Source organism: Schistocerca gregaria, chromosome 2 (assembly GCF_023897955.1).
Source record: "Schistocerca gregaria isolate iqSchGreg1 chromosome 2, iqSchGreg1.2, whole genome shotgun sequence".
Taxonomy (NCBI): Eukaryota; Metazoa; Arthropoda; class Insecta; order Orthoptera; family Acrididae; genus Schistocerca; species Schistocerca gregaria.
In genome coordinates, this window is record NC_064921.1 from 880,697,435 (window position 1) to 880,721,485 (window position 24,051).

General features: G+C 37.4%; 1 protein-coding gene across 2 annotated transcripts in view; it reads left to right on the forward strand.

The window, feature by feature from the left end:
• The window catches only part of LOC126335293 (ATP-dependent DNA/RNA helicase DHX36-like), a 200,124-nt gene that overhangs the window by 146,233 nt on the left and 29,840 nt on the right, over window positions 1-24,051 (forward strand). Inside the window, exon 16 of one of the 2 annotated variants that reach the window (XM_049998385.1) lies at window positions 9,569-9,724. In XM_049998385.1, the coding sequence (XP_049854342.1) occupies window positions 9,569-9,724 (156 nt within the window). Of the gene's footprint in view, window positions 1-5,261; window positions 5,529-9,568; window positions 9,725-24,051 lie in introns of those variants that run through there. The other variant, XM_049998386.1, reaches the window with a different exon arrangement.

Genomic DNA, 24,051 nt, shown 5'->3' on the forward strand with positions numbered 1-24,051 from the left:
TTTACAAACACTAATGCACTAAAATAAAAAAGTTTTTTTTTTGTTTATAAGGTGTTAAACATGTAATAGAACTACTATAAACTTATTTACAATGAACATATTACTGCACTGAAATGGTGCGGAAGTTAGACCAGGGGTCTCCAAACTTTTTAGTCCACGGGCCACTTTGACTCCTCCACGAAGTCGTAAGGGCCAAGATCTACCTAGTGGGATTAAAGCACCCTAGCACTCCATGATCACCATAATGTAAGGCTAAAGGAAAGATGAAATCGCAAAAATCTAAGGTTGTGGGAATAGCTAGCACTGAAACGAACTACAACTTTTATTTAATTACATAATTTTGATTGGTGGACGTACCTGACCAAAATTCTGGCATATTTTGTTCTGGCAAATTTCACCGACAAAAAAGTATATCACTACACATTCTTCCCGAAAGCTTCCTGCAAAGTTAACGAAATCTCAAAATCATTGTTAGCAACACTGTTACTGCAAGACGTAACAGAGGTAGAGTATGTCTATGCATTGTTATTTCAAGAGGCGCAACAATAAGTGTAGTTATGTAGCCTTGTAGTGAGTAGCACAACTAGAGCATATATTTGATAGTTCTGTTCCTTGATTGTGTCTATGTTGCGAGTGTCTCATGAGTTTTTTAGTGTTTTATGTGCTGTACTAATAGGTGAGACGACGAAGTGTGGGACAATTCAAAGTTTGAATTCGAAGAGACAAGGAAAATCTGAAAATCGAAATATGTATAGCACGACTTGAGTATTTTTTCACTGTATTTTTTTAGGGAAACTACAGTGTAACTGTGAGTATTTAATTTAGTAATTAAAGTACTTTAAAAATATATTCATTGCGTTTTGTTGAGGCAGACAACTCCCTTGTTTTATTAGTATTAAATACCACAATTTTATTTTCAGGTTACAATCTTTTGTGAAGTTCTGTACAAATATGGAAAAGAAAGGAAAGGTTGACAGTGAATGTAGAATTTTTAAAGAGCAGTGGGAATGTCAATATTTCGTGGTGGAGTCAAGCAACAAACCAATGTGTATTACTTGCAATGAAGCAATATCAGTCTTCAAATAATACAATATGAAACGTCGTTATGAGACTAAGCACTCTCAGAATTACTCCAAGTTTACAGGACTCGAATGATTAGAAATGTATGAGTCTCTGAAACGCCAGCTAAAAACCCAGCAGTCGCTGTTAAAGAAAGTAAATGCTGAACAACATGCAGCAACTTGTGCTAGTTTTCGTGTGGCTCATTTTGTAGCGAAACAGTGTAAGCCATTTACCGACAGTGAATTAATTAAGAACTGCATTATTGCAACAGCAGAAGAAATGTGTCCAGAAAAAGTTAATTTATTTAAAGCATAAGTTTGTCGGCAAACACTGTGGCTCAAAGAATAGATGACATTGCACAAAATATATCAGCACAACTGCGTGACAAAAATCAAAACTTAGACTGGGTCTCTTTGACTGTGGATGAGTCAACAGATGCATCATATACTGCTCACGTACTACTTTTTATTCGAGGGATTGACAAAAATTATGAAGTGTATAAAGAGTTCCTTGATGTTCACAGTATTCACGGGATGACCACCGGTGAAGATATTTTTAAAAGAGTTGAAAGGGCAGTTCAGAAAAACAATCTTCAGTGGAAGAAATTAAAAAGTATTACAACTGATGGTGGCAAAAACATGTGTGGGAAAAATAAAGGTGTTGTTGCTCTCCTTTCTAAGGCCGTAGAAAATGATGGTGGCACAAAACCATTAGTAGTGCATTGTATTATTCACCAAGTCTTTGTGTGGAAAACATTTAGATATGTCAGAAGTTTTAAAGCCAGTTATTTCAGTTGTCAATTATATCAGGTCCGATGCACTCATTCATCGCCAGTTCCGGGAGTTTCTTGAAGATATTGAGGAAAGCGACTCGCCATATTATACTGCAGTTGGCTGGCTTAGCTGCGGTAAAGTTTTGACCCATTTTTTGAACTCCGAACAGTAATTGAAATTTTTCTGAACGAAAGGAATCACCCTCTGGCTGAGTTATGGAACGCTGAGTGATTATGGAAGTTAGCATTTTATACAGGCTTAACTGAACATATGAATGATCTTAATTTAAAATTGCAAGGTGAAAACCAGCTTCTGCCTGATTTATACATGCATATTAAGTCCTTTCGACAAAAGATTGCTTTGTTTAAATATCAGTTGAACAAAGTATGCTTCACGCATTTTAAAACATGCCAAACATTCAGTCAGTAGACTGAGATTCCGTTTCCTGTAACTTTCGCAATTGAAGCTTTGGGCACTTTAAAAATTAATTTTGAATCACATTTTTCAGATATTGATGCAAATTCAAACAATATCAAGATATTTCAAAATCCCTTTGACGTCGATATAGAAGCGTTACCCGCAGAACTTCAGTTTGAAATTATTGATTTGCAATGTAGCGACTTTTTTTAAAGAAAAACAGTCTAAGTCAACATTACTGAAATTTTATAAGTGTCTTCCATCCACACTTTTTCCAAACTTACTTAAATTTGCCCTTTTTTTCCACTTTTGGCACTACTTATTTGTGTGAAAAGGCTTTCTACAAAATGAAACGTGCAAAAAGTATTTACAGATCAAAATTAAGTGATGAGCATTTGAAGTCGCTGATGGTTATCTCTACCAGTAAACTTGATCCACAACTGGAGCTAATTATGAAAGGAAAGTTACAGCTACATACAAGTCACTAATTATCACTAAGATCTTTAATTTCTTTACATGACTACTCTAACACTGTGAGTTTTGAAGATATAAATTAATTACAGTTATTTTTATACATCAGTTACAACTAAAATATCCAATATCATTTTGCACACCAGGTATTGTTTTTCTTTAAATTGCCTTTCAATAAAAATATTTTATATGATTTACTTGCTATGTGTATTTTACAACGTAATCAAAAGAAAGTGAAACCTCGCTTAAGAAGCATCTTCTATAATGATTGATTACTAAGGCTAGTTGCCGAAGTGGCGTCCATTTGAAAGCCTTGCACCAGACTCGTGAGTAGAATAAAATGCAAAGAATGTTTTTACTTAACTAGTTTTTGCCAAACTAGTCTGTTAACTGTTCTACTATTATTATTATTATTATTATTATTATTATTATTATTATTATTAACTAATTAATTAATTATCCCCCCACTATCGCACATAGAATGTGGATAGCCACAAGTTTAACCATGACCTTCCGCATTGTAAAGATAGAGCTCCGACAATGTCGTGGTGTATTGGTCGCAATAGGCCTCGAAACTCAATTGTTGGCAGTATAGGTACCACCTCAAATATTTGGCGAGCTGGTTTGCCGGCCTACGCGGGCCGGCTTCACCCGCGGGCCATAGTTTGGACACCCCTGAGTTAGGCTGTACTCACGCGCGTGCGCACACACACACACACACACACACACACACACATACACACACACACACACACACACACACACACACACACACACACACACACATTGGTCGTACTGAGAAATTCATCAGTGGAGGAGAAGGAATTGGCCACCAATAAATCCTTCTCTTAAACTGGTCAGACCCTGTACTACTCGTGCACCCATTTCTCTAACCTACAGCTTCTGCCCCTGTGAGCTTTAAGATTTAGCTTATGCATCCTCTCATCACCATCTGTACTAGCCCTGTAACTTGCAAAAAATATACTATCAAAGGGAGAAACATCTGTGAAACGACACACAATGTACCAGCTGTTATGTAAACTCTGTTTGGTCTTCTACATTAGTATAGCTACCAATAAGGTAGCCGTTAGGATGAACAGACACGAAGCACACAGTATTGTGTTGCGGAGCATGATCTACAACATTACAGTCGTGACATCAGAGCCTGATTCACCACATGTGCCATCTGGATTCTCCCCCCTGACAGCAGTTTCTCAGAGCTGCACATGTGGGAACTAGCCCTACAACTTGTCCTTGGTTCTTGCCACCCACCTGGCCTTAATTTACGATAATTTCTTCCGTCTCAGCATTTCTTCAGAGTAACTATTCCTTTTTTCATTCCATTTTAGTTTCCTACCTCTTTTAGTTTCTTACCTGTATATTTTTCACTGTCCCCCTCCCACCTCTGTTATGGATGGTGCACGTACCTCATCATTGTTATTAACTCGTGCACAGTGTTTTAGCAGTAATCTCTGTCTTGCATATTACCCTGTCTTCCACCTTTAAGCTCTCAGTTTTCCAAATCTCGTCCAGTGCAGTTCCCAACAATCAGTGTTTCCTTCTAACCCATCTGGAACGTTTCCTCTGAACCGTGGTTCTGAATGACTTTTCTGAAATCTACATCTTTTCCTATACCTTTCCAATCCTTTTCCTTCACCCCTCTTCCTTCCCCTTCAGCCCTTATGCTGGAGGAAGGAGCCATTGGCTCTGAAAGCTTGCATAATTTTAGCCTCCTTTTATATGCATGTTGTGCCACAGTTTGCTGAGTAGATTTTTTTTATCTATCCAATTACATTACATTATATTGTTAAAAAAATGAAATACAGGGTCCATAAAAAAGAATCATCTGATTTGGTACATATATATTTCTGAAACTATTAGACATATGCAGTGAAATTTATTTCTTGATGAACGGGAAATTCAAAAAATTTTTCTTTTTTCATATCTTTTCATAGGTGTTAAATGTGCCCTCGTTAGATGCATGACATATGTCTATGCTGTATTCCAGTTATTCTCACACATGCAGTGAGCATGTCTTGAGTTACAACTTCCACGGCTGCTGTTATGCGATGTCTTGGCTCATTCATTGTTGTTGGTAACGGAGGTACATAAACAGAGTTTTTTTTATAAACCCTAAGGCTGAACCATTTGGCCCAGTGCGACTGATCCATAATTCAGTAATCCTTTGATTTAAAAATTCCCGCACTTCCAGATGCCAGTGATACTTAGTGAGAACCAAGTAAAACCTAAGAGTTTTTTCTTTCCAACAGTATGTTGTTCACACACGTATCTCAAATAACTTAATAGTTATGATTTTTTAAAATAGGATGATTCTTTTTGATACACCCTGTATATTGTAATCTGGATTGACATATTGAGCCTTCGAGACATGTATCATACGTAAAGCTGTGTTCTACTCCAGTTCACAAGTCACACCAGTGATCTGTATACCCATTCAAGGAAATATTTACTTGCAAAAGGAAAGTAGTGCATATGCTTTTTTGTGATGTGAGTAGAAGTTACCTTCTTTTGCTCCAGTAACAGCTGCAGAACATGAAGAAGTCGAGCCTTTCCTCAGCTATACATCCTTTCCTCGGCTGTACATGGGATTTCAGAGGAACTCTACTTCAAGAGAATCAACTGTGGAGACCAGATTAAAAGAAAACCGTAATTACAGTAAATGTTACATCAGGTGACAGATCTTATGAAGTGTTCTGACAGTTTCAACTACAAGGAGTGAGCCATCAGCTACATAAAACCATAAACCAACAAGAAAACCACTCCAAGTGATGGCTGTCGGCCACTGCCTTTTTCTTGGTGAGAGTCACACCTGAAATGTGGTATTCTTATCACACTCTTGACTATGGCTATCGGAATATTGAATTCCCTAACAATTTCGGAAATGGAATGTCCCATGCATCTAGCGCCAACTACAATTCCATGCTCAAAGTCGGTCAATTCCTGTTGTGTGGTCATAATCATGTCGCAAACATTCTCATGTGAATCACCTGAGTATAAATAACAGCTTCGTTAATGCACTGCCAATGTATACCTTGTATGCATGGTACACTGCCATCTATATATGTGCATATCGCTGTTCCTTGACTTTTGTCAACTCGGTATATGTATCACTTTACAATCATCACATCCAATTTTATTTATTCGTGATTAAATAAATCATTTCATTCCATGGGAAATGTGTCTTATAATACTTTTAATATCATTTTCAGTGTGAAATACAATTTTGATTTTCATAGTTTAAAGCTTTGGCTATTTTGTTTGAAATGTTACCATGATATGGGGGACTATGGAATTAGTATTCTGTGTAGTCATTTGTCTCTCTAGAGTAATATCTATTTTTGGCTGCCTTTTGCTTAATTTTAAATTGTAGTTAGTACATTCGATTAATCATTTTTTTGTTCAGAGTTAATGGCTTTGGCTAAATTTCTTTGTTAAGCTTGTCTTCAACAAGCTGAAGATTCATCATTCTTCATATCATTGCATGAAAGTATGCCTTTCTTTATGGATTACTGAATGGCACAACCCATTACTGATTAATTGTCTGTAGTTGTTAGTTTCCAAAAAAATCCAAATTTGTGCATTTTTCTTTATTGTAATATCCAAACAGTTAATACAGCTATTTACTTCTACTTCATTGGTGAATTTGATGTTATCATGCATATTATGTAGTTGTTACTGCACATTACCAATGTATCCCTCTGTACCATACAGTAGGACTAATTTGTCATTAATGTAACATTTGAATTAAATGATTTTGTCAGCCGTCTGTTTAAATTCCTCAGAACATAATTAATGAATATTTCTGCCAAGGTTCCCAGGATGTAGTTTCCCATCTTCTAGTTGGGAGTACATCATTCTGTTGAACACATTAATGTACTTTCACACCATTGTGTTTCCATTTCATAGCAGTAATGTACTGTGCTTTTTTATAAAGCTGATCATTGGATAATGGCCTAAAAAGGTGAAACTTGTTATGAGACATAGGAAAAGTTTAAACAGATAAAAGCTTCACTGGCAAAACGCTGCATTCATTTAATAGTATATGACCAGGGTACCATCAATGAAGACGATGTACATAACTTAATGTTTTAAAACGATAATTCAGATTTTTTGATAACCCGCATAGGTGCACACTGTATTTATTGGCACAGACCCTTTGTCTGTGTCCATTCAACTTCAGTGGTTATCGTGCCATCATAAATAGGTGAACAACATGAAAGAGGTGTTGATTCACAAATAGGCACAACAAAAAGACAGTTAACAAATAAACTTTCAGCCAAAAGGCCTTCTTCTGAATTACACACACACACACACAAAACCACTGCTTCTGGCTGCCCAAGGCCAGACTCTTGGCCTCAGCAGCCAGAGACAGTGGTCACATGTGTGTGAGTTGCGTTTGCGTGAATGTGTGTGTTGTCCAATTCGGAAGAAGATCTTTGGCGGAAATCTTACTTGTTAACAGTTGTTATTTTGTGCCTATCTGTGACTCAGCATCTCCGCTATATGGCGAGTAACAATGTACCCTTTCGGTAATATTGTCATCCTTCCATCCAGGATTGTTTGAACAATATAAGAAATAGAAATGTGGAGCATCTCCTTTTGCTCTGATATCATTCATAGGGTACAATAATAATAATAATTTACGTTTTTCAATTTACATCATCATCATTTAAGCCTGATTATGCCTTTCAGCGTTCAGTCTGCAGCATAGTCCCCTTCATAAAATTCCTCCATGATCCCCTATTCCGTGCTAACATTGGTGCCTCTTCTGCTGTTAAGCCTATTACTTCAAAATCATTCTTAACCGAATCCAGGTACCTTCTCCTTGGTCTGCCCCGACGCCTCCTACCCTCTACTGCTGAACCCATGAGTCTCTTGGGTAACCTTGCTTCTCCCATGCGTGTAACATGACCCCACCATCTAAGACTGTTCACTCTGACTGCTACGTCTATAGAGTTCATTCCCAGTTTTTCTTTGATTTCCTCATTGTGGACACCCTCCTGCCATTGTTCCCATCTACTAGCATCTGCAATCACCCTAGCTATCAACCTTATTGACAAGGTAACCTGAATCCACCCAGCTTTCGCTCCCGCACAACAAAGTTGGTCGAAAGATTGTACAGTGCACAGATAACTTAGTCTTGGTACTGACTTCCTTCTTGCAGAAGAGAGTAGATCGTAGCTGAGCACTCACTGCATTAGCTTTGCTACACCTCGCTTCAAGTTCTTTCACTATGTTGCCATCCTGTGAGAATATGCATCCTAAGTACTTGACACTGTCCACCTGTTCTAACTTTTGTTCCTCCTATTTGGGACTCAATCCGTTTATCTGTCTTTCCCACTGACATTACTTTCGTTTTGGAGATGCTAGTCTTCATACCATAGTCCTTTACATTTCTGATCTAGCTCTGAAATAATTTCCATTTACTTGTTGACAAAATCAGAATAACTTCAAAAGGTTGTTTTTTTTTTTTTTTTTTTTCTAAATTCTCGTTATTCAGACAATAATTTGTGATTCCTATAGTTTATGATTCCTATTGCATAATTTTGTGAGGAAATTTTATTTTACAGAAGAACTTTGTATTTCAAATTTCATAGTACCACTTGCTTTAAAAATTTTGTCCCCGCTAATAAACCTTTATCTGAACATTGGCCTATAGTTATTTAAAATACTAAGTTCTTGATTAAAAGAATATGGTTCAACTTATCTAACAACCAATAATTTGAAGTTAGTTTAAAATTTAATTGTTTATATAAAACTGTAATAATGAACACTGTTTAAATTCCACTCTAAAAGAGCAAGACTACATTAAAATAATATTTAAAAATACATACTTATTACTAAGAGATACAAGGATATGTGTGTTACAAACATCATGTTATTAGATAAATTATGTTAACATGAATGATATGACTTAACCATGATGAAATAATTTTTGAAGTGTTGGTATAAGTACACTCCAACTTAATCTCTATATACAGTTATAATTTAAGATTGAGTTATTGCCATTGTGAAGAGTTGGCATTAGAGTTCATTGGAGTTGGTACAGTATTGTTGGTAGTAAAGATTGATGCTCAGTATGTAATTGATGTGTGATGTTTTGAACTTTTAACACTTATTGCCCAGTAAACTATAACTTATTAAGGCCTGAAGAATTCTTTGTAATGCTTCCAGCAGAATTCTGTATAAGAGCAGCACAGCAGTAAATACAGTAAATAAATATTTTTGTATGCGATGTGCTCTTAAGGCAATGTGTTTTGAACACTGATTTTATATGTATGAAAACCTTCGCCATGACTAGTGCTCTTGCGATATTTCTCATTACAAGTAGTTACACGTCAGCTGGTGCATGATGTGAATATTCTGACAGGGGCTCTCATAATGATTGAAGTGCAGTAGGTCTGATCAGGATTGGTAGCTACTGTTGAGATTGCCTGTAGATTGATTGAGCATTTGAAATATACATTTATCATACGGCTGTGAAAGATAAGGCAGATGACAGATGCACTGCTCATTGTGCACTTGGTATGGAGCTAGAAATCAGGTTCATATTAACACCAAAAAAAGATGGTGTGAGATACACACTCTCTAAGTAATATGTTCTCTTGTTCCACTCACTCTGAGATTAGCAGTTTGTGTGCAACTGTGTTCTTCTCATTTGCATCTAATGTTAAACACTAAGATAATATAGATAGATGTTCAAGAACAAGATGTACCAATCTGTGTATATTTTTAATTTTGAATCTTACTTATATTTCTGCATATTTAATGTATTTTCTAGTGTCTGATGCTTGTGATTGACAGAACAATTTTATGTTTGAAAGGAATATGAAGAAGCAGTTTGCAGAGCATTTGTACGAGATGAATTTTCTTGCGACGGCTGATCCAAAGGATGGGAGAGCCAATATTCACTCCAATAACCGCAGTCTTATCAAAGCCATTGTATGCGCTGGTCTGTATCCTAATGTTGCCATTGTCAGGTACGTCACCACACAGAGCAATAACTTTCTGTTCTTGATGATAGTTTGTGTATATGTAGTTAATAAATTTTGTTGCAGTGATCATGTCAGCTATGACAATTCTAACAAATAATAACAGTGTCAGCAGTATGCCTTGTTGATATAATAAATTATAAATTGTGCAAATTGAGTATAATTCTCACCAATTTCAGCTTGTTTCAAATGTATTTCAAGTGAAATACATTGCCTATTAATTTAGAAGAAAACAAAATCATGTTCCATACCCACGAGAATCATCCCATTTTTTGGGTCTGTGGAAGAAAAACAGAATCTAATTTGTATGTTGTGGGCACTCCTGCTACACAGCAGTCCTAAGTCAGGTCTCCCATTGTTGTGATATTGTAGTAATGTTCAGCTGTAATTTCTTCCAGCAAATTATATGTGGGTGAATGAGAGCCATTTCAAAACCAAAGGTTCCCATTTATTTTCGTGGAAACTACAAACTGATGCAGAACGCCAATAGTACTGTTAAATACAACTTTTTTTTCATACCACCATTTTTCTATATAATTACTACCATTCATTAACAGGGTGTATATGACTCAGGACAACTAGGAAATCCGGGAAAAACCAGGGAATTTTTTCATCCGGGAGAAAACCGGGAAAAACCCGGGAATTATTCGGAATTCCAGGAATTATTCATTGTCTTAGCTTTCATTTAAATTTTTGTAATTTTGATTGGTAAGAATTCATTCTCTAGCAAAGAGTATTACTGCATCCTGCTGCTGGAGAATGATACTGCAGCAATAAAATGTAAACAAGAGGGACAAAAAATAAAACTTCAGTGGTAAAGGAAATGCAGCCATTTAAAACAACAAAACTGCAAAAGTATGTCAAAGGCCATAGGGTGAAGACTATGTAATACTTTGTAACAAAAAAATGTTTTCTACGGGCGTGACATCACAACTGTTTACATCAGGTTCGTTTGACCAGTTGCCAGCAGGATCACGCGCATGTGCAGTTGCCTCTTGTATGAGCAGAACCTTCTCCCGCTTCCTGCTACTTGAAGTGTGGCTGTTTTTTATTTTATTTCCAAGTTATTAGCAATCAAACATTAAGTCTTGCAGAGAAATGAAGTAATTTTTGCAAGTTTGTTAAAGAAATTTAGCTTTATTAACCTTTCTGCTGAGGCAATCATTTTATTTAAAACAAAGTGTTTCATTCCACAGTATTGGCTAGGTCCAAGTGTTCGCTGAATTTGAAGTGCATGTTTTCATCTTCTGCCATGTATGACACTATGCCATAATAGAGAACCAAAAATGAGATCAAACAGTACTGGCACTCCAAGAAAATTTACATCCAAAAACCTCTGAAATGCTCAATATCAGATGGGACCTACTTCATTGTGAATCTGGAAAAAAACAATGTGCACCTCAAGCTGAATTTTGCATTTTAGTACGGTGCATTTTAATATGGTTTCTGAAATTCTGTTGCTCTTGGAGTATCCTCTGATCTCCTGTTTCTTTTATGGCGTAATGTAAGCTCTCTTAGTGCTTTATACGTCGAACGTGCTGGCTTCCTACACCATTACAGCTGCGCACGGGCAATAGTGCCTGTTTTCTGGCGCTCTCTAGCAACTGCTAAATCAAACCTGTTTCTAACAGTCTCCAGATAGTATTGCAAACGGTGGTTCAAAAAGCGTCACTTTAAAAGTAAATTTCTTTTTATGCAAGATGAATTATGTTACGTGTGAGAAAGTGAGATGAATTTCTTAAATCACAGAGCGTTTAAAACTCAACACTTCAAGCACCAGCCACTTACAAGAATTTCGAGCCCAGAAGGCCAGACATTTATGTCATTATTTTAAATTTTACCGGCAGATTTGTGTGATGTATCTTAAAGTGTAACTAACGCAAAAAAAGATCAATATTACATGTGAAAGCTTTGCTTCTCTTGTAGCATGCTTAAGAGACCAGTATTGTATGTGAAAGCTTTAGCTTTTCTTGCAGCTATAATATGCATATTAATATAAACTGTTTACTTTTCCTCTTTGTGTGTTCTCGCTACGTAACAGTGATCTTGCTATTGGCCGACTATAACACGTGTCTTGTGCTCTGAATATAAGCTGCCATCAGCTGGTGAGATCATGTGGCATATGACTGGCTTACAAAAGGACATCGCAATCTTGACTTCAACGCTCTGGAAACTAACGTGCTGTTTTTGGTGCAATTCGAATTTGTACTTTCATAATACGAAAATATGCAGCGTATATGTTGCTGCACATCAAAGGTCTTTCCAAAACTTCTCTCCATCTTTTTTTCCTGGGAACCTCTATGCCAGTGTATAAAATGTTAACCATTCAAAGAATTGATAAGTTTTACAGTTCCCAGGGGGAAATCTACAGAAAACCTGCTGTCACTTAGCACAGAAAAAATGTATTTTCACTTGGGGAAAAAGCATATTTTTTAAATGCTATAACTAGGAATAATCTGGGATTTTTTTTCCCTCGTCTGTGTATACTCCCTGATTAAGCAATTTTGCCAAAAACGAATGAGATCCTGCATGCTGTGCATGTAAAAATCTGAACCAGCTGAGGCTAGCCACTGTCTTACATATTTGACATCAGCATCTGAGTCTGGCAAATGTTGGCTATACAGCCCATCTTTCATAGGGCCGAAACGATGAAGTCTGAAGCTGCTAAATCAGGACAGGGGACAGGATAGGAAAGTCCAGCCAATTTGAGAATGAGTTCCATAGTCACAAAATGGTTAAGGATCCTGACATTATTATGCTCCAAGCAGAAGTTCATCATTTTCGGTGGCTTGATTCTGGAAATTCAGGCAATTCAGGCTTTCAGCCTAGTCAGTGTCGTACTGTTCGGATTTGGCAGTCACTTTAGCTTCCATGACTTCCAAAAGAGCCATACCCTACATATCCCAGATGACTGCAGATTATTTTGCCTACTAATGGTTGTGCTTTAACTTCTTCATTATTGGAAAATTCACATACCACCACTTTGTGGACAGTCTTTTGGATTCTGGCTTGTAGCAGTAACTCCATGTCTCACCATGAATGATGTTGGCATTCAGAAAGTTTTCACCTTCACCCTTGTATTCCAGCAGGTTCCAACAAATTTCCTTCCCATACAAAAACAAAACAAAAAAAAATGTTTGGGTTAACATCTGCAGGACCTCCTTTGCATGCACTTTGCAATAACCAAAGCTGTGTAACATTATGTCTAAGGCATTACAACAGACTTTCAGCTATGCACACAATTCCTTCATTGTAATCTGCCAATCATCACAGGTGAGTTGATTGAGGCGCTGTTCAACTTTGAGGGACAACAGTTAATCTGAGTGTGGCTTGTCATGCAGATCCATAAACACTACCTCACATTACTCACATATACTGTATCATCTCTGAACACTTTTAGCAAGTGTTGATGGATCTCAGTTGACACATGTTTGCCATGGAACAGGAGTCCAATGATCCAATGACACACATTTGCTTAATGTGCACCACAGTTTTGAACATCATTCTGGAAGTGACACTAAGAGGATGTTAACAAGAAGGTTAGAAGATTAGTAAGCACCAACATAATCTGACACACACTTGAAGTCAACACAAAAAAATGAGGCATTAGTTTCAGATTCATCTTTGTATCATGACTAATAGTAAAAATTGACATGGGTGAAAATACTCAATAATAGAAGAAAAACATTTCAGCAATCATGTGTCTGCAAATGAACAATTTGCAAGATAATTGCATATTTGTGGTTACAAGCCACCATTGATTCCAGTATGAAACATGGTCTTAGTTAGTACAAACATAAGTGAAATATATATAGTTTCTGATTAAATCCGTATCTACGGATCAAAATACACTCTTGTATCAGTTTTTGCTATTAGTAATGATATACCATATATATATTGCCAGACTTGAATCTCTAGTTTCTGAACATAAATGTTACTCACCCAACAGCATGTGAGGAACTGGTTTTCAGCATTTTCTCTCTTACAGTGTTTTATCTTTTTCCACTTTCATGTTAATGTATGGTATTCATTCCTTTCTGTCATTTGAATGCAGTTCTGTTTCACATTCCAGTCAAGTACATCTCAGTTTTATTTTATTATTTTCTGCTTTACTTAACTTATTTATAATGTTTTATGGCACATTCTAGCCAAAGACACTTAGTTATTACATTCTTCCTAAAATCTGAGTGAATTTCACCAGTCTCGGATATCTTGCATACCATGTGGAATAAATTTGTCACACCTGGCTCTCCCATGGTTTTCAGTTATTCTGAAAAGTCATCTACTCTACTCTATTCTACTTGTTTCTGCTTAGGTTCTTCAGTGCTCTGTCAAATTCTTCTTCGCTATATCATATCTCCCATCTCTACTTCACTTACTTACCCTTCTCTGTCGTAAAATTTGTTTCCTTTATATAGATTGTCTATACATTCCTTCCCCATCTTTGAGCTTTCCATTCTTTGTTTAGTACTGTCTTGCCATCTGTGCTCTTGATATCTGTACAGTTGCTCCTTTTTCTCAAAAGGACTCCATGATTTTCATGTGTCTTTCTCCTAGTTGTGTGTGCTTCTTGCATTTGGCCTCTAGCCATTTTGCATTTTGTCAGTCTCATTTTTAGATAGCTGTGTTCCCTAATGCCTCCTTCATTTGCTGCATTTTTGTACTTTCTCTGTTTGTCAGTGTAATTCAATTACTCAGGGAATCTCACTAGTCTTTGTATGTTTACCTACATGATCCTCTGGTGCCTTCACTTTTTTTCCTCTCTTAAAGCTACCCAGTAGTCTTCTACTGTATTATTTTCCCTGTGTCTGTCCATTATTGCACAGTGCTCCAGAAACTCTCAACAAACTGGTTCCTTTGATTTGTCCTTTGACCTTAAAGAGATTTTTTTTTTTTTGAGTTGAATGTACAAGTTTATTGGCAGATCATCGATATATACATACCAAGAAAAAACAATGGACTAAGAAAGGAATGGTATGGCACCCCATCCTCCCTCTTATACATTACGTGACCCCAGTCATACAAATCTCTTCCCTTTTTGTTGACAATGGAACAATAGAAGAAAGATATGAGTTTAATGTCTCATTGACATTGATGCCATTGAAGACAGAGAAAAAGCTTGGGTTACAGAAGGATGGGGAAGGAAATCTGCCATGTCCTTTTCAAATGAACCATTGTGGGAGTTGCCTAAAGTGATTTAGGAAAATCATGGAAAACCTAAATCTAGATGCCAGACAGGGATTTGAACTGCTATCCTCCTGATTGTGAGTCCAGTGCGCTATCCACTGCACTGCTTTGCTTGGTGTTGACAGTGAGGGACAACCTTCAGCTTCCTACTTTCCAGATGTAAAGTGAACCACTGTTTATATTTTTAGCTAATGCCAAAATGTTCCAGCTTATGCAAAGTATTTCATGATCTGCACAATCAAATGCTTTTGTTAAATCAAAGAAAGTACTTCCTGTCCTTAAACTATCGTTTCCTGTGGAAAGTTCATTCCTGAAACTAGATTGAAAGTTTGACAGCTAATTATGTGTACTGAAGTGTACCACTACTCTCATACATCATTTCCTCATAATTTTTTGAAGAAACTGGTAGCAAAGAAATTGACCGGCAATTGTTGTCTTTTTCCTCCTTTTCATTATGTGGTTTTATGGACAGGTATTTCAATCTTTCAGGAAACTAACCACCCCTGAAAGACACATTGTACCAGTGACATGGATACAGAACTAACATGTCCGTGCCTGATCTTCATAATCCTATTTGAAATTTCATCATACCCATGAAAATCTTTACTCTTCACCGATATAATAAGTGATTCCATTTCACCTTTGCATGTTTCCTGTAGCTGCATGTGACATAGTTGTCTCAGATCACCAGCTTTCAAGAATTCTGCATATTTATCTGTACCAGTGAAATTTTGATATAGTTTGCTGGATATTGTTGGGTAGTGGTTACTAAATATATTGCACAACTCTGGTAGGACACTTAACAGTTTCATTCTCACACAAGAGTAGTGTAATGTGTTGAGCCCCCGTATTCTGCCCTGGTACCTCTTTCACAGTTGACCAAAAAGTTTTGATTTTGTCCAGAAATCTGTCTAATACCTTGGTGTAATGTATTTTTTAGCCTGTCTGATTACATTCATCGGCACTATGCGAAATTGTCTGTATTGAAATTCTGTAAGTTGGACTAGGTCTGTCTTTCATATTATGATACAGCTCCTATTTCCTGTTACATGATATTTGAATGCCTTTAGATACCAAATTCAGTTGCTTATCACAACTGCACCAGCCTGCATTTTTTTAATGGTGACAAGGTGTTAAAGTAAGAAAGAAATTTTTGAAGAAATGTGTTGGATTTGTTATTAAAGTTGTCTGTATCGAAGACTTCTTCCCAAGTTAGCCCTTCAAGACATGCTTTTTGCAAGTGGACTTGTATCTCTAAATCTTTTGTTTACTACTTTGGGTTACGACTCTGTCTTGGAAGCTCTTTCCTTGATCTTTAGTTGGCAAGTACAGTGTCTGTACTAGTTGTAAGATTTAAGCAAATCCATTAACATTATTTTCTTTGGAACATTAATCAGATAGTTTACACTGAAATCCCCCTACAAAGTAAATTTCTTTCTTAAGGACCATACCTAGTACATCATATCTGGAGTGGAAAACAGTTCAGTTTGAACTGGGAGATGTATAGAGGCCTATAATGAAAGATTTTCCCCTTGAAATCTCAAACTCTCCTGCACAACTTTCAAATATTTAAACTTTAAAACATTTTGAAATGTCATCTCTCTTGAATGAAACATTCAGCCAGCTCTTCACCCAGGAATTAGATAAAATGCACCCCACTGAAGGAAGCCTCACTATTTCTCCAGTATGTAAATAGTGCTTCGAGAAATAAGTTACGTCAGCATGAAGACATGTTAACAACTCATCTCCATCACCTCTAATTCTCCTAATATCTGGATGAAATGAGATTCTGACCTGCATACCGCATATATATTGAAATAAGTTCCTGCGTTAAGATAATCTTCCTCAAGCAGGGATACCAGTTACTATTGTGTCACTTCACTATTCTTCAGCAATGATCTCTTCCCAATCTGGTCATAGGCCATTTCCAGTGTAGCCAAGACCTTGTGATGGCCCCAACTGGCACTGCAGAAATGTGTGCCTTCTCAGTAGTCATGAGTACTGTCTCAGGTCCTATATTAACTTGACTCACAACACTGTCTGGAGAACTGTGCAGAGTGAACACCGGTGGTCAGAGTTTGAGTAGTAATCCTGTCCAAGTCATTGCCTATTTCAGGAGCCCAGTGCCCAAGAAAAGTATGAAGTTTTCTGTTACCTTATTGAGCCCAGCAGTTGGCTTAGAAATGCTGGTGATTTGGTACTCCTTACCTGATATCTCTTTCAACTGTAGGCCTACATTGTGTGCATGACTGCTACCTTGCAGCAGAATCCTCTTCTTCTTAATGTTCGTAACTTAGACTTCATATCAACATTAGGTGTCCACTGCATCTCACCTGCTCCTACAAGTGCTGGATGCTTTTCTCCATATGATTCTGACAGCTGACTAAACCAATTTTTAAGATTCAAAATAAAACTGTTGGGGACATTCTCTTTCTAATGGTGTTACTGCCAACTGCAAATTCCCACTTCTCCACTCTGTCACTCCGTAGCCACTCTAGTCCTTGTCTAGCTTCCTCTAAAGTTCCCTGAGGAGAACACAGTCTTACTTCCTGCTCCACTATTGGTCGATTCCTACTACATGTCCTGAAGCTCCAACAGAGGGTCTCACTAGGGTTGTAACGTGCCAGGCTGTATTAGTGCCACTTAAAGTTCACGTCACAACCGGATGTGTTGAAACATTTCCTCACACAGTAGATAGTGTGCAGTGTTCCCGACCTACCTTGCTTTGCTTATTCAATATTTTCTTCCCGGTAGCTGCGTCCATCTCACCTAAATCACACTGAAATTAAGAAGCCAGGATCCTAGATTAAGTTTCCAAAATCAAAAGTCAAGACCGTATTCATTGTTGAACATTTATGACAACCACAGTGCGATTTATTTGTTATCACTCACACACACAATATTCATGTGACCAGGCCTCTTACACTTAATTGCCACATTAGGTAGGTCAAAAACTTCCAGTCTTTAACAATGTTCACAATTACACTTTTTTGGTACCGACCGGAAAAATTAACCAACTTGCCGCACTTTTGCTCCATGAGAATCTGACCAAGAACTAACTGAGAACTGCACCAGCTCAGACCTTACATAGACGAGTGCTTGAATATTTGACTATTTCTGTTAATATATTATAGTTTATAATTTCCCAGGGCTAAAATGATCCTTTCTAATTGATTTTGAAGTTAACTATTGGGTTTTATTACTTAAATAACATGAGTGAGCTGCATCAATTTAAATACGCAGAACTAACTTGTGCATCTGCAGTGGGAATTCCCGACTTATAACCATGGCAGCCCTCTTGAACAATAATTTTTACTTATTCAAATTTACTTAATTCTTAATTAATGCACTTAACAAAGTTGAGACTGGAGTCATTTTATGTAGAAAAATAAAGGTAGCAAAAGTATCAAAACAGGTCTCGGAATTATTTAGTAGTTTGGTCACAATTGGCACTGAAAGTCATACAGGCTACAGATTTCAAGTCTTAATATCTATTTAACTAATAGACTTTAGGTTAATTTAAACACTTTACTGGAATCGATAAAATTCAGGCTTTCTTTTGGATGCAGTCTTATAGCCGAATTTGATCTATTAATATGTATTGCGGATGCATTTCCAATAAAACTAATTAGCTCATTACTTTCAGAATAGACATTAGAATGTACTGAAATAACAGATTTTACTAGGGGAATTTCATTTAAACTATTTCTGAATTCTGTATTATGAGGCTGAAGGCCACAGAATCTGTAGTCGGAATCTGAGTAGAGTTCATTGCTTAACTAAGTTACTGAAGGAGTGTAAAACCAAAACAGGATAGCAATGGGCAACCCTGCTCCGTTACAGGGTGCCCACTACATTTGTGACAGTGAAACCACTTTCTTCACAACTCAGAATGTATCCAGTAACTCATTAACCTGTGACACTTCATACATTTCTCACTCATGGTCAAATTTTACAGTATCTTTAAGCAATGCCAATAAAGTCATTTCTCACTCATGGTCAAATTTTACAGTATCTTTAAGCAATGCCAATAAAGTACCAGGAAAGCTCACAAACAAAAAAGCCACACTATGAACTACCAATAATTTATCTATGGTTCTTACCCTCTTCAGCTTCCTCTAGTATCCTGAAGTTTATTCTGTGATGTGTTGACACATGCCGTATCATCCTGTCCCTTCTTCTTGCCAGTTTTCATGTGTTCCTTTCTTTGCCAATTCTGCTGAGATGTGAAGTAGTCCAAAAATCTGGAACTGTACAATGGCTCTTAGCATAAAAGAGGCAACCTTACATCAGGTAGGAGTAAATAAAAGAAAACTAGATATATTTAAGATACTATTTGACAACATGTTCCTGGGGAATATAGTGCCCAAGTTACACACAACAAATATGAACCAGTCCAAATAGTTGTAATGAAGTTAAAAGATATTTCGCATTGTCCATAATAATGAAAAATTTTTAAAAACCAAGAGTGCAACTGAATTGAGCAAAATAAGACCAAGTACTTGAATAAAATTTTTAGAGAAGTGTGTACAATGAAACAGGACATTATATTGATCAATCATTCATGAAATTTAAGTGACGCATGTTTTACAAACAATTCAATCCATCAAAAAGGGCCTGATACGGTATTAAAATCTTAAAAATTATGAGAGTCTGATTCAGGTTACGTGACTTCAAAATATAAAGGCTGTGATAAGATAAACTGTGATGATAGTGCCTCCGAAAGAGTTGTCAAAGAGCTACCACAGTCGGTGTTACTCAGAGGGCAGACTTACCACCTAAATAATTGGTACTCTTCTCTAAAACCAATTATGGCACTATTGCATAATTCTAAAACTTGACACAGTGTGTGTGAATAGAAAGGATATGCCAAAAGTTTTCTGTAAAGTAAAATTAAAGAGGGGGAACACAGAATGAGGAGGTGCAATTGAATACTCGCAGTAAAATTGAAAGAGAAGTGAGATGTTCATATTATGATGACAAAACATGAAATGGTAGAAATGAATACACAAGGATCTACTCACACTTAGAAACCATTGGGCTATTGAGTAGAACAAGGGAATCGTTGGAGATGATAGGCAAGACCAAATACTAGCATACTGCCCAATCGAGAGAAAATACATGAAAGGCTATCAAAAAATTTTCTTTTATCTGTTCAATGTTAGACTTTTGAATTCATACATTTTGTGCAAATAAATAAATAATGGGAAAAAAATAGAATTACACTGATTATAGGATTGCAGTAGCTGAATCATTACTGAAGAATGTACCAAACTGGAGTATAAAGAATGAGTATCATACAGAGATTTACCAGAGAAAATGCACGTGAAACATTGGGATCATTTTCCTAAGCATATTGACGCAGCACCATCAAAATAAAGGCCATCAAAACTGTAAAATTTGCACAAAAAATAAAAGTTGTAGTGAAACATGGTTCATGGTGTGGGTTCCTGTTGTCATGTCCTAGTTCATGAACCACAGGCAATGTATGAGTGGCCAAGTAAGTGGTCCTGACAGTTGGGATACCAGTTACTTTGGAATAAGACTGGGCATCTCGGACATATTCTGAGTCGTGGTCACCTCTGTGCTCAGACGGCAAAGACTACCAAATCCACCGGTTAGTCCCTCAACCATTAGGGGTAAAACTCAATGGGTCCCAGGGCAAGTAAGGGTAGCAACCTGCTTCCCTGGTACTTTAAATATGATGCTGGCAACAATCAGAGCAAAATGCATCGGACCTTTGGAGGTGACGGAGTCCCACCTGTAATTGACAGACCAGGGACTCCTAAGATACGACTTGGCAAATGAATGGTAACGAGATGGGGAGCTATTAATATCAATGGGGGCCACTCTGGGAAGAAGGTAGAGCTGGCAGAGGTTGCAAGTAAGATGGGGTTGGACGTTTCAGCTGTTAGTGACATTCGGGTAAGGGATGAGACAGAAGAGGAAGTGGGAGAATACAAGGTCTACCTGTCAGGAGTCAAAGCAGGAATAGCACAGTGGGGTGTAGGGCTTTACATCAGGAACGAAATGGAACCCAGCATAGTTGCAATAAGGTATGCAAACGAATGACTGATGTGGATAGATTTGACAGTGTCTAGCAAGAAAATTAGGATTGTCAGTATATCGCTTTGTGAAGGGACAGATCAAGATAAGATGGATAGTTTTTATGACACACTCGGTGATGAAGTTGTTAAAGGACAAGGACAGTGTTCTGCTCATGGGTAATTTTAATGGCAGGATTTGAAATCGAACAGAAGGGTATGAAAAGGTTATATGTAAATTTGGAGAGGATATCGAGGCCAACAGGAACGGGAAACAACTCTTGGATTTCTGTGCCAGTATGGGCTTAGTAATCACAAACTCCTTTTTTTTAAAAAAACATAAGAACATTCACTGGTATACTTGGGAAGGCAGGGGAACCAGATCTGTCATTGACTATATAATAACAGATCAGGAATTCAGAAAGGCTGTGAGGGAGGCACATGTATTCAGGGGATTCTTTGATGACACTGATCACTATTTAATCTGCAGTGAAATTTGTATTGTGAGGCCGAAAGAGCAGGAGGTCAGGTCCATATGTAGGAGGATAAGAGTGGAGAAACTTCAGGATAAGGAAATCGGGCACAAGTACATAACAGTGATCTCAGAAAGGTACCAGTTAGTTGAATGTAGTCAATTACAGTCATTGGAAAAGGAATGGACAAGGTACAGGGACACAGTACTGGAAGTGGCTAAAGAATGTCTTGGAACAATAGTGTGTAAAGGTAGGAGGAAGCAAACAAAGCCAAACAGATAATTGCAGCATCCAAGAAGAAATCTTGGGAAGACTTTGGAAACAGGTTGGAGACTTTGGGTCAAGCTGCTGGAAAACCATTCTGGAGTGTAATTACCAGTCTTAGAAAGGGAGGTAAGAAGGAAAGACAAGTATTTTGGGCAGGTCAGGAAAACTGCTGGTGAATCCTGTTGATGCCTTGGGCAGATGGAGGGAATATTTTGAAGAGTTGCTCAATGTTGGTGGAAATAGGATCACATTTGAGGAAGTGGAGAAAATGGTCAATAGATTGCAATGCAATAAAGCAGCTGGGGTGGATGAAATGAAGTCGGAACTCATCAAATACAGTGGAATGTCAGGTCTTAAATGGCTACACAGGATAACTGAAACGGCGTGGGAGTTGGGACAGGTTCCATCAGACTGGACGAAAGCAGTAATCACACCCATCTTTAAACATGAAACAGAAAAGATTGTAACAACTACAGAGGTATCTCTTTAATCAGCATTGTGGGTAAAATCTATTCAGGTATTGTTGAAAGGAAAGTGCGAGTATTAGTTGAGGACAAATTGGATGAAAATCAGTGTGGTAGAGGTTGTCAGGACCAGATCTTTAGCTTATGGCAAATAATGGAGAAGTGTTAAGAGTGGAACAGAGAATTGTATCTATGCTTTATAGATCTAGAAAAGGCATATGACCGGGTTCGTAGGAGGAAGTTATTGTCTGTTCTACGAGATTATGGAATAGGAGGCAAACTTTTGCAAGCAATTAAAGGTCTTTACATAGATAGTCAGGCAGCCGTTAGAGTTAACAGTAAATTGAGTTCATGGTTCAGAGTAGTTTCAGGGGTAAGACAAGGCTGCAACCTGTTTCCACTGTTGTTCATGTTATTTATGGATCATATGTTGAAAACAATAGACTGGCTGGGTGAGATCAAGATAAGTGAACACAAAATAAGCAGTTTCGCATATCGGATGACTTAGTTGTGATGGCAGATTCATTGAAAGTTTGCAAAGTAATATTTCAGTGCTAGATCAGAAATGTAAGGACTGTGGTATGAAGATTAGCATCTCCAAAATGAAAGTAATGTCAGTGGGAAAGAGATATAAACAGATTGAGTGCCAAATAGGAGGAACAAAGTTAGAACAGGTGGATGGTTTCAAGTACTTAGGACGCCTATTCTCACAGGATGGCAACATAGTGAAAGAACTTGAAGCGAGGTGTAGCAAAGCTAATGCAGTGAGTGCTCAGCTACGATCTACTCTCTTCTGCAAGAAGGAAGTCAGTACCAAGACTAAGTTATCTGTGCACTGTACAATCTTTCGACCAACTTTGTTGTGCGGGAGCGAAAGCTGGGTGGATTCAGGTTACCTTGTCAATAAGGTTGATAGCTAGGGTGATTGCAGATGCTAGTAGATGGGAACAATGGCAGGAGGGTGTCCACAATGAGGAAATCAAAGAAAAACTGGGAATGAACTCTATAGACGTAGCAGTCAGAGTGAACAGTCTTAGATGGTGGGGTCATGTTACATGCATGGGAGAAGCAAGGTTATCCAAGAGACTCATGGGTTCAGTAGTAGAGGGTAGGAGGAGTCGGGGTAGACCAAGGAGAAGGTACCTGAATTTGGTTAAGAATGATTTTGAAGTACTAGGCTTAACAGCAGAAGAGGCACCAATGTTAGCACTGAATAGAGGATCATGGAGGAATTCTATAAAGGGTACTATGCTGCAGACTGAACACTGAAAGGCATAATCAGTCTTAAATGATGATTATGATGATGATGATGATGATGATGATGATGATGATGATGATAGTGAAACAACATGGAAGTGCAACGGATGCAAAGTTCTGTTACATGTACCCGTATGTTTCAATAGATATTACAGATTATTGATTTGTGTTGTTGCTTTTTGTAAAAGTGCTAATTATGTGAATTGTGAATGTATTCAGGAATTGGAAATAAATGCTATTGCTTAATACTGTATTGTATTGATTGTTAATAAATCTTTTGCTGTATTTCCAACATGACTATGAAATGAGGTTGTAATTACTTATCAGATATTTCACAAAATCAGACCAGTTAGATGTTGCATACATACTTACATTTCATAAGTTGGTACAACATCAGACTGATTTACTGAATCATGGAATGGCTTGAAGGCCGGGAAATTATATTTACATTTCAGGCCCAGCCCATTGGAAGTTAAATCATAGGTTAAGTGGTTAAGACCAGTGTTTGATATCTCTAGGCTTCTCTTGAACTGGATTATCCTCTTTGCCTGTGCTAGTCTGCCTTTCATGCCCTCACACTTCATCCATCATAGTATTTTGTTTCCAGTGTAGCAGAATTCCTT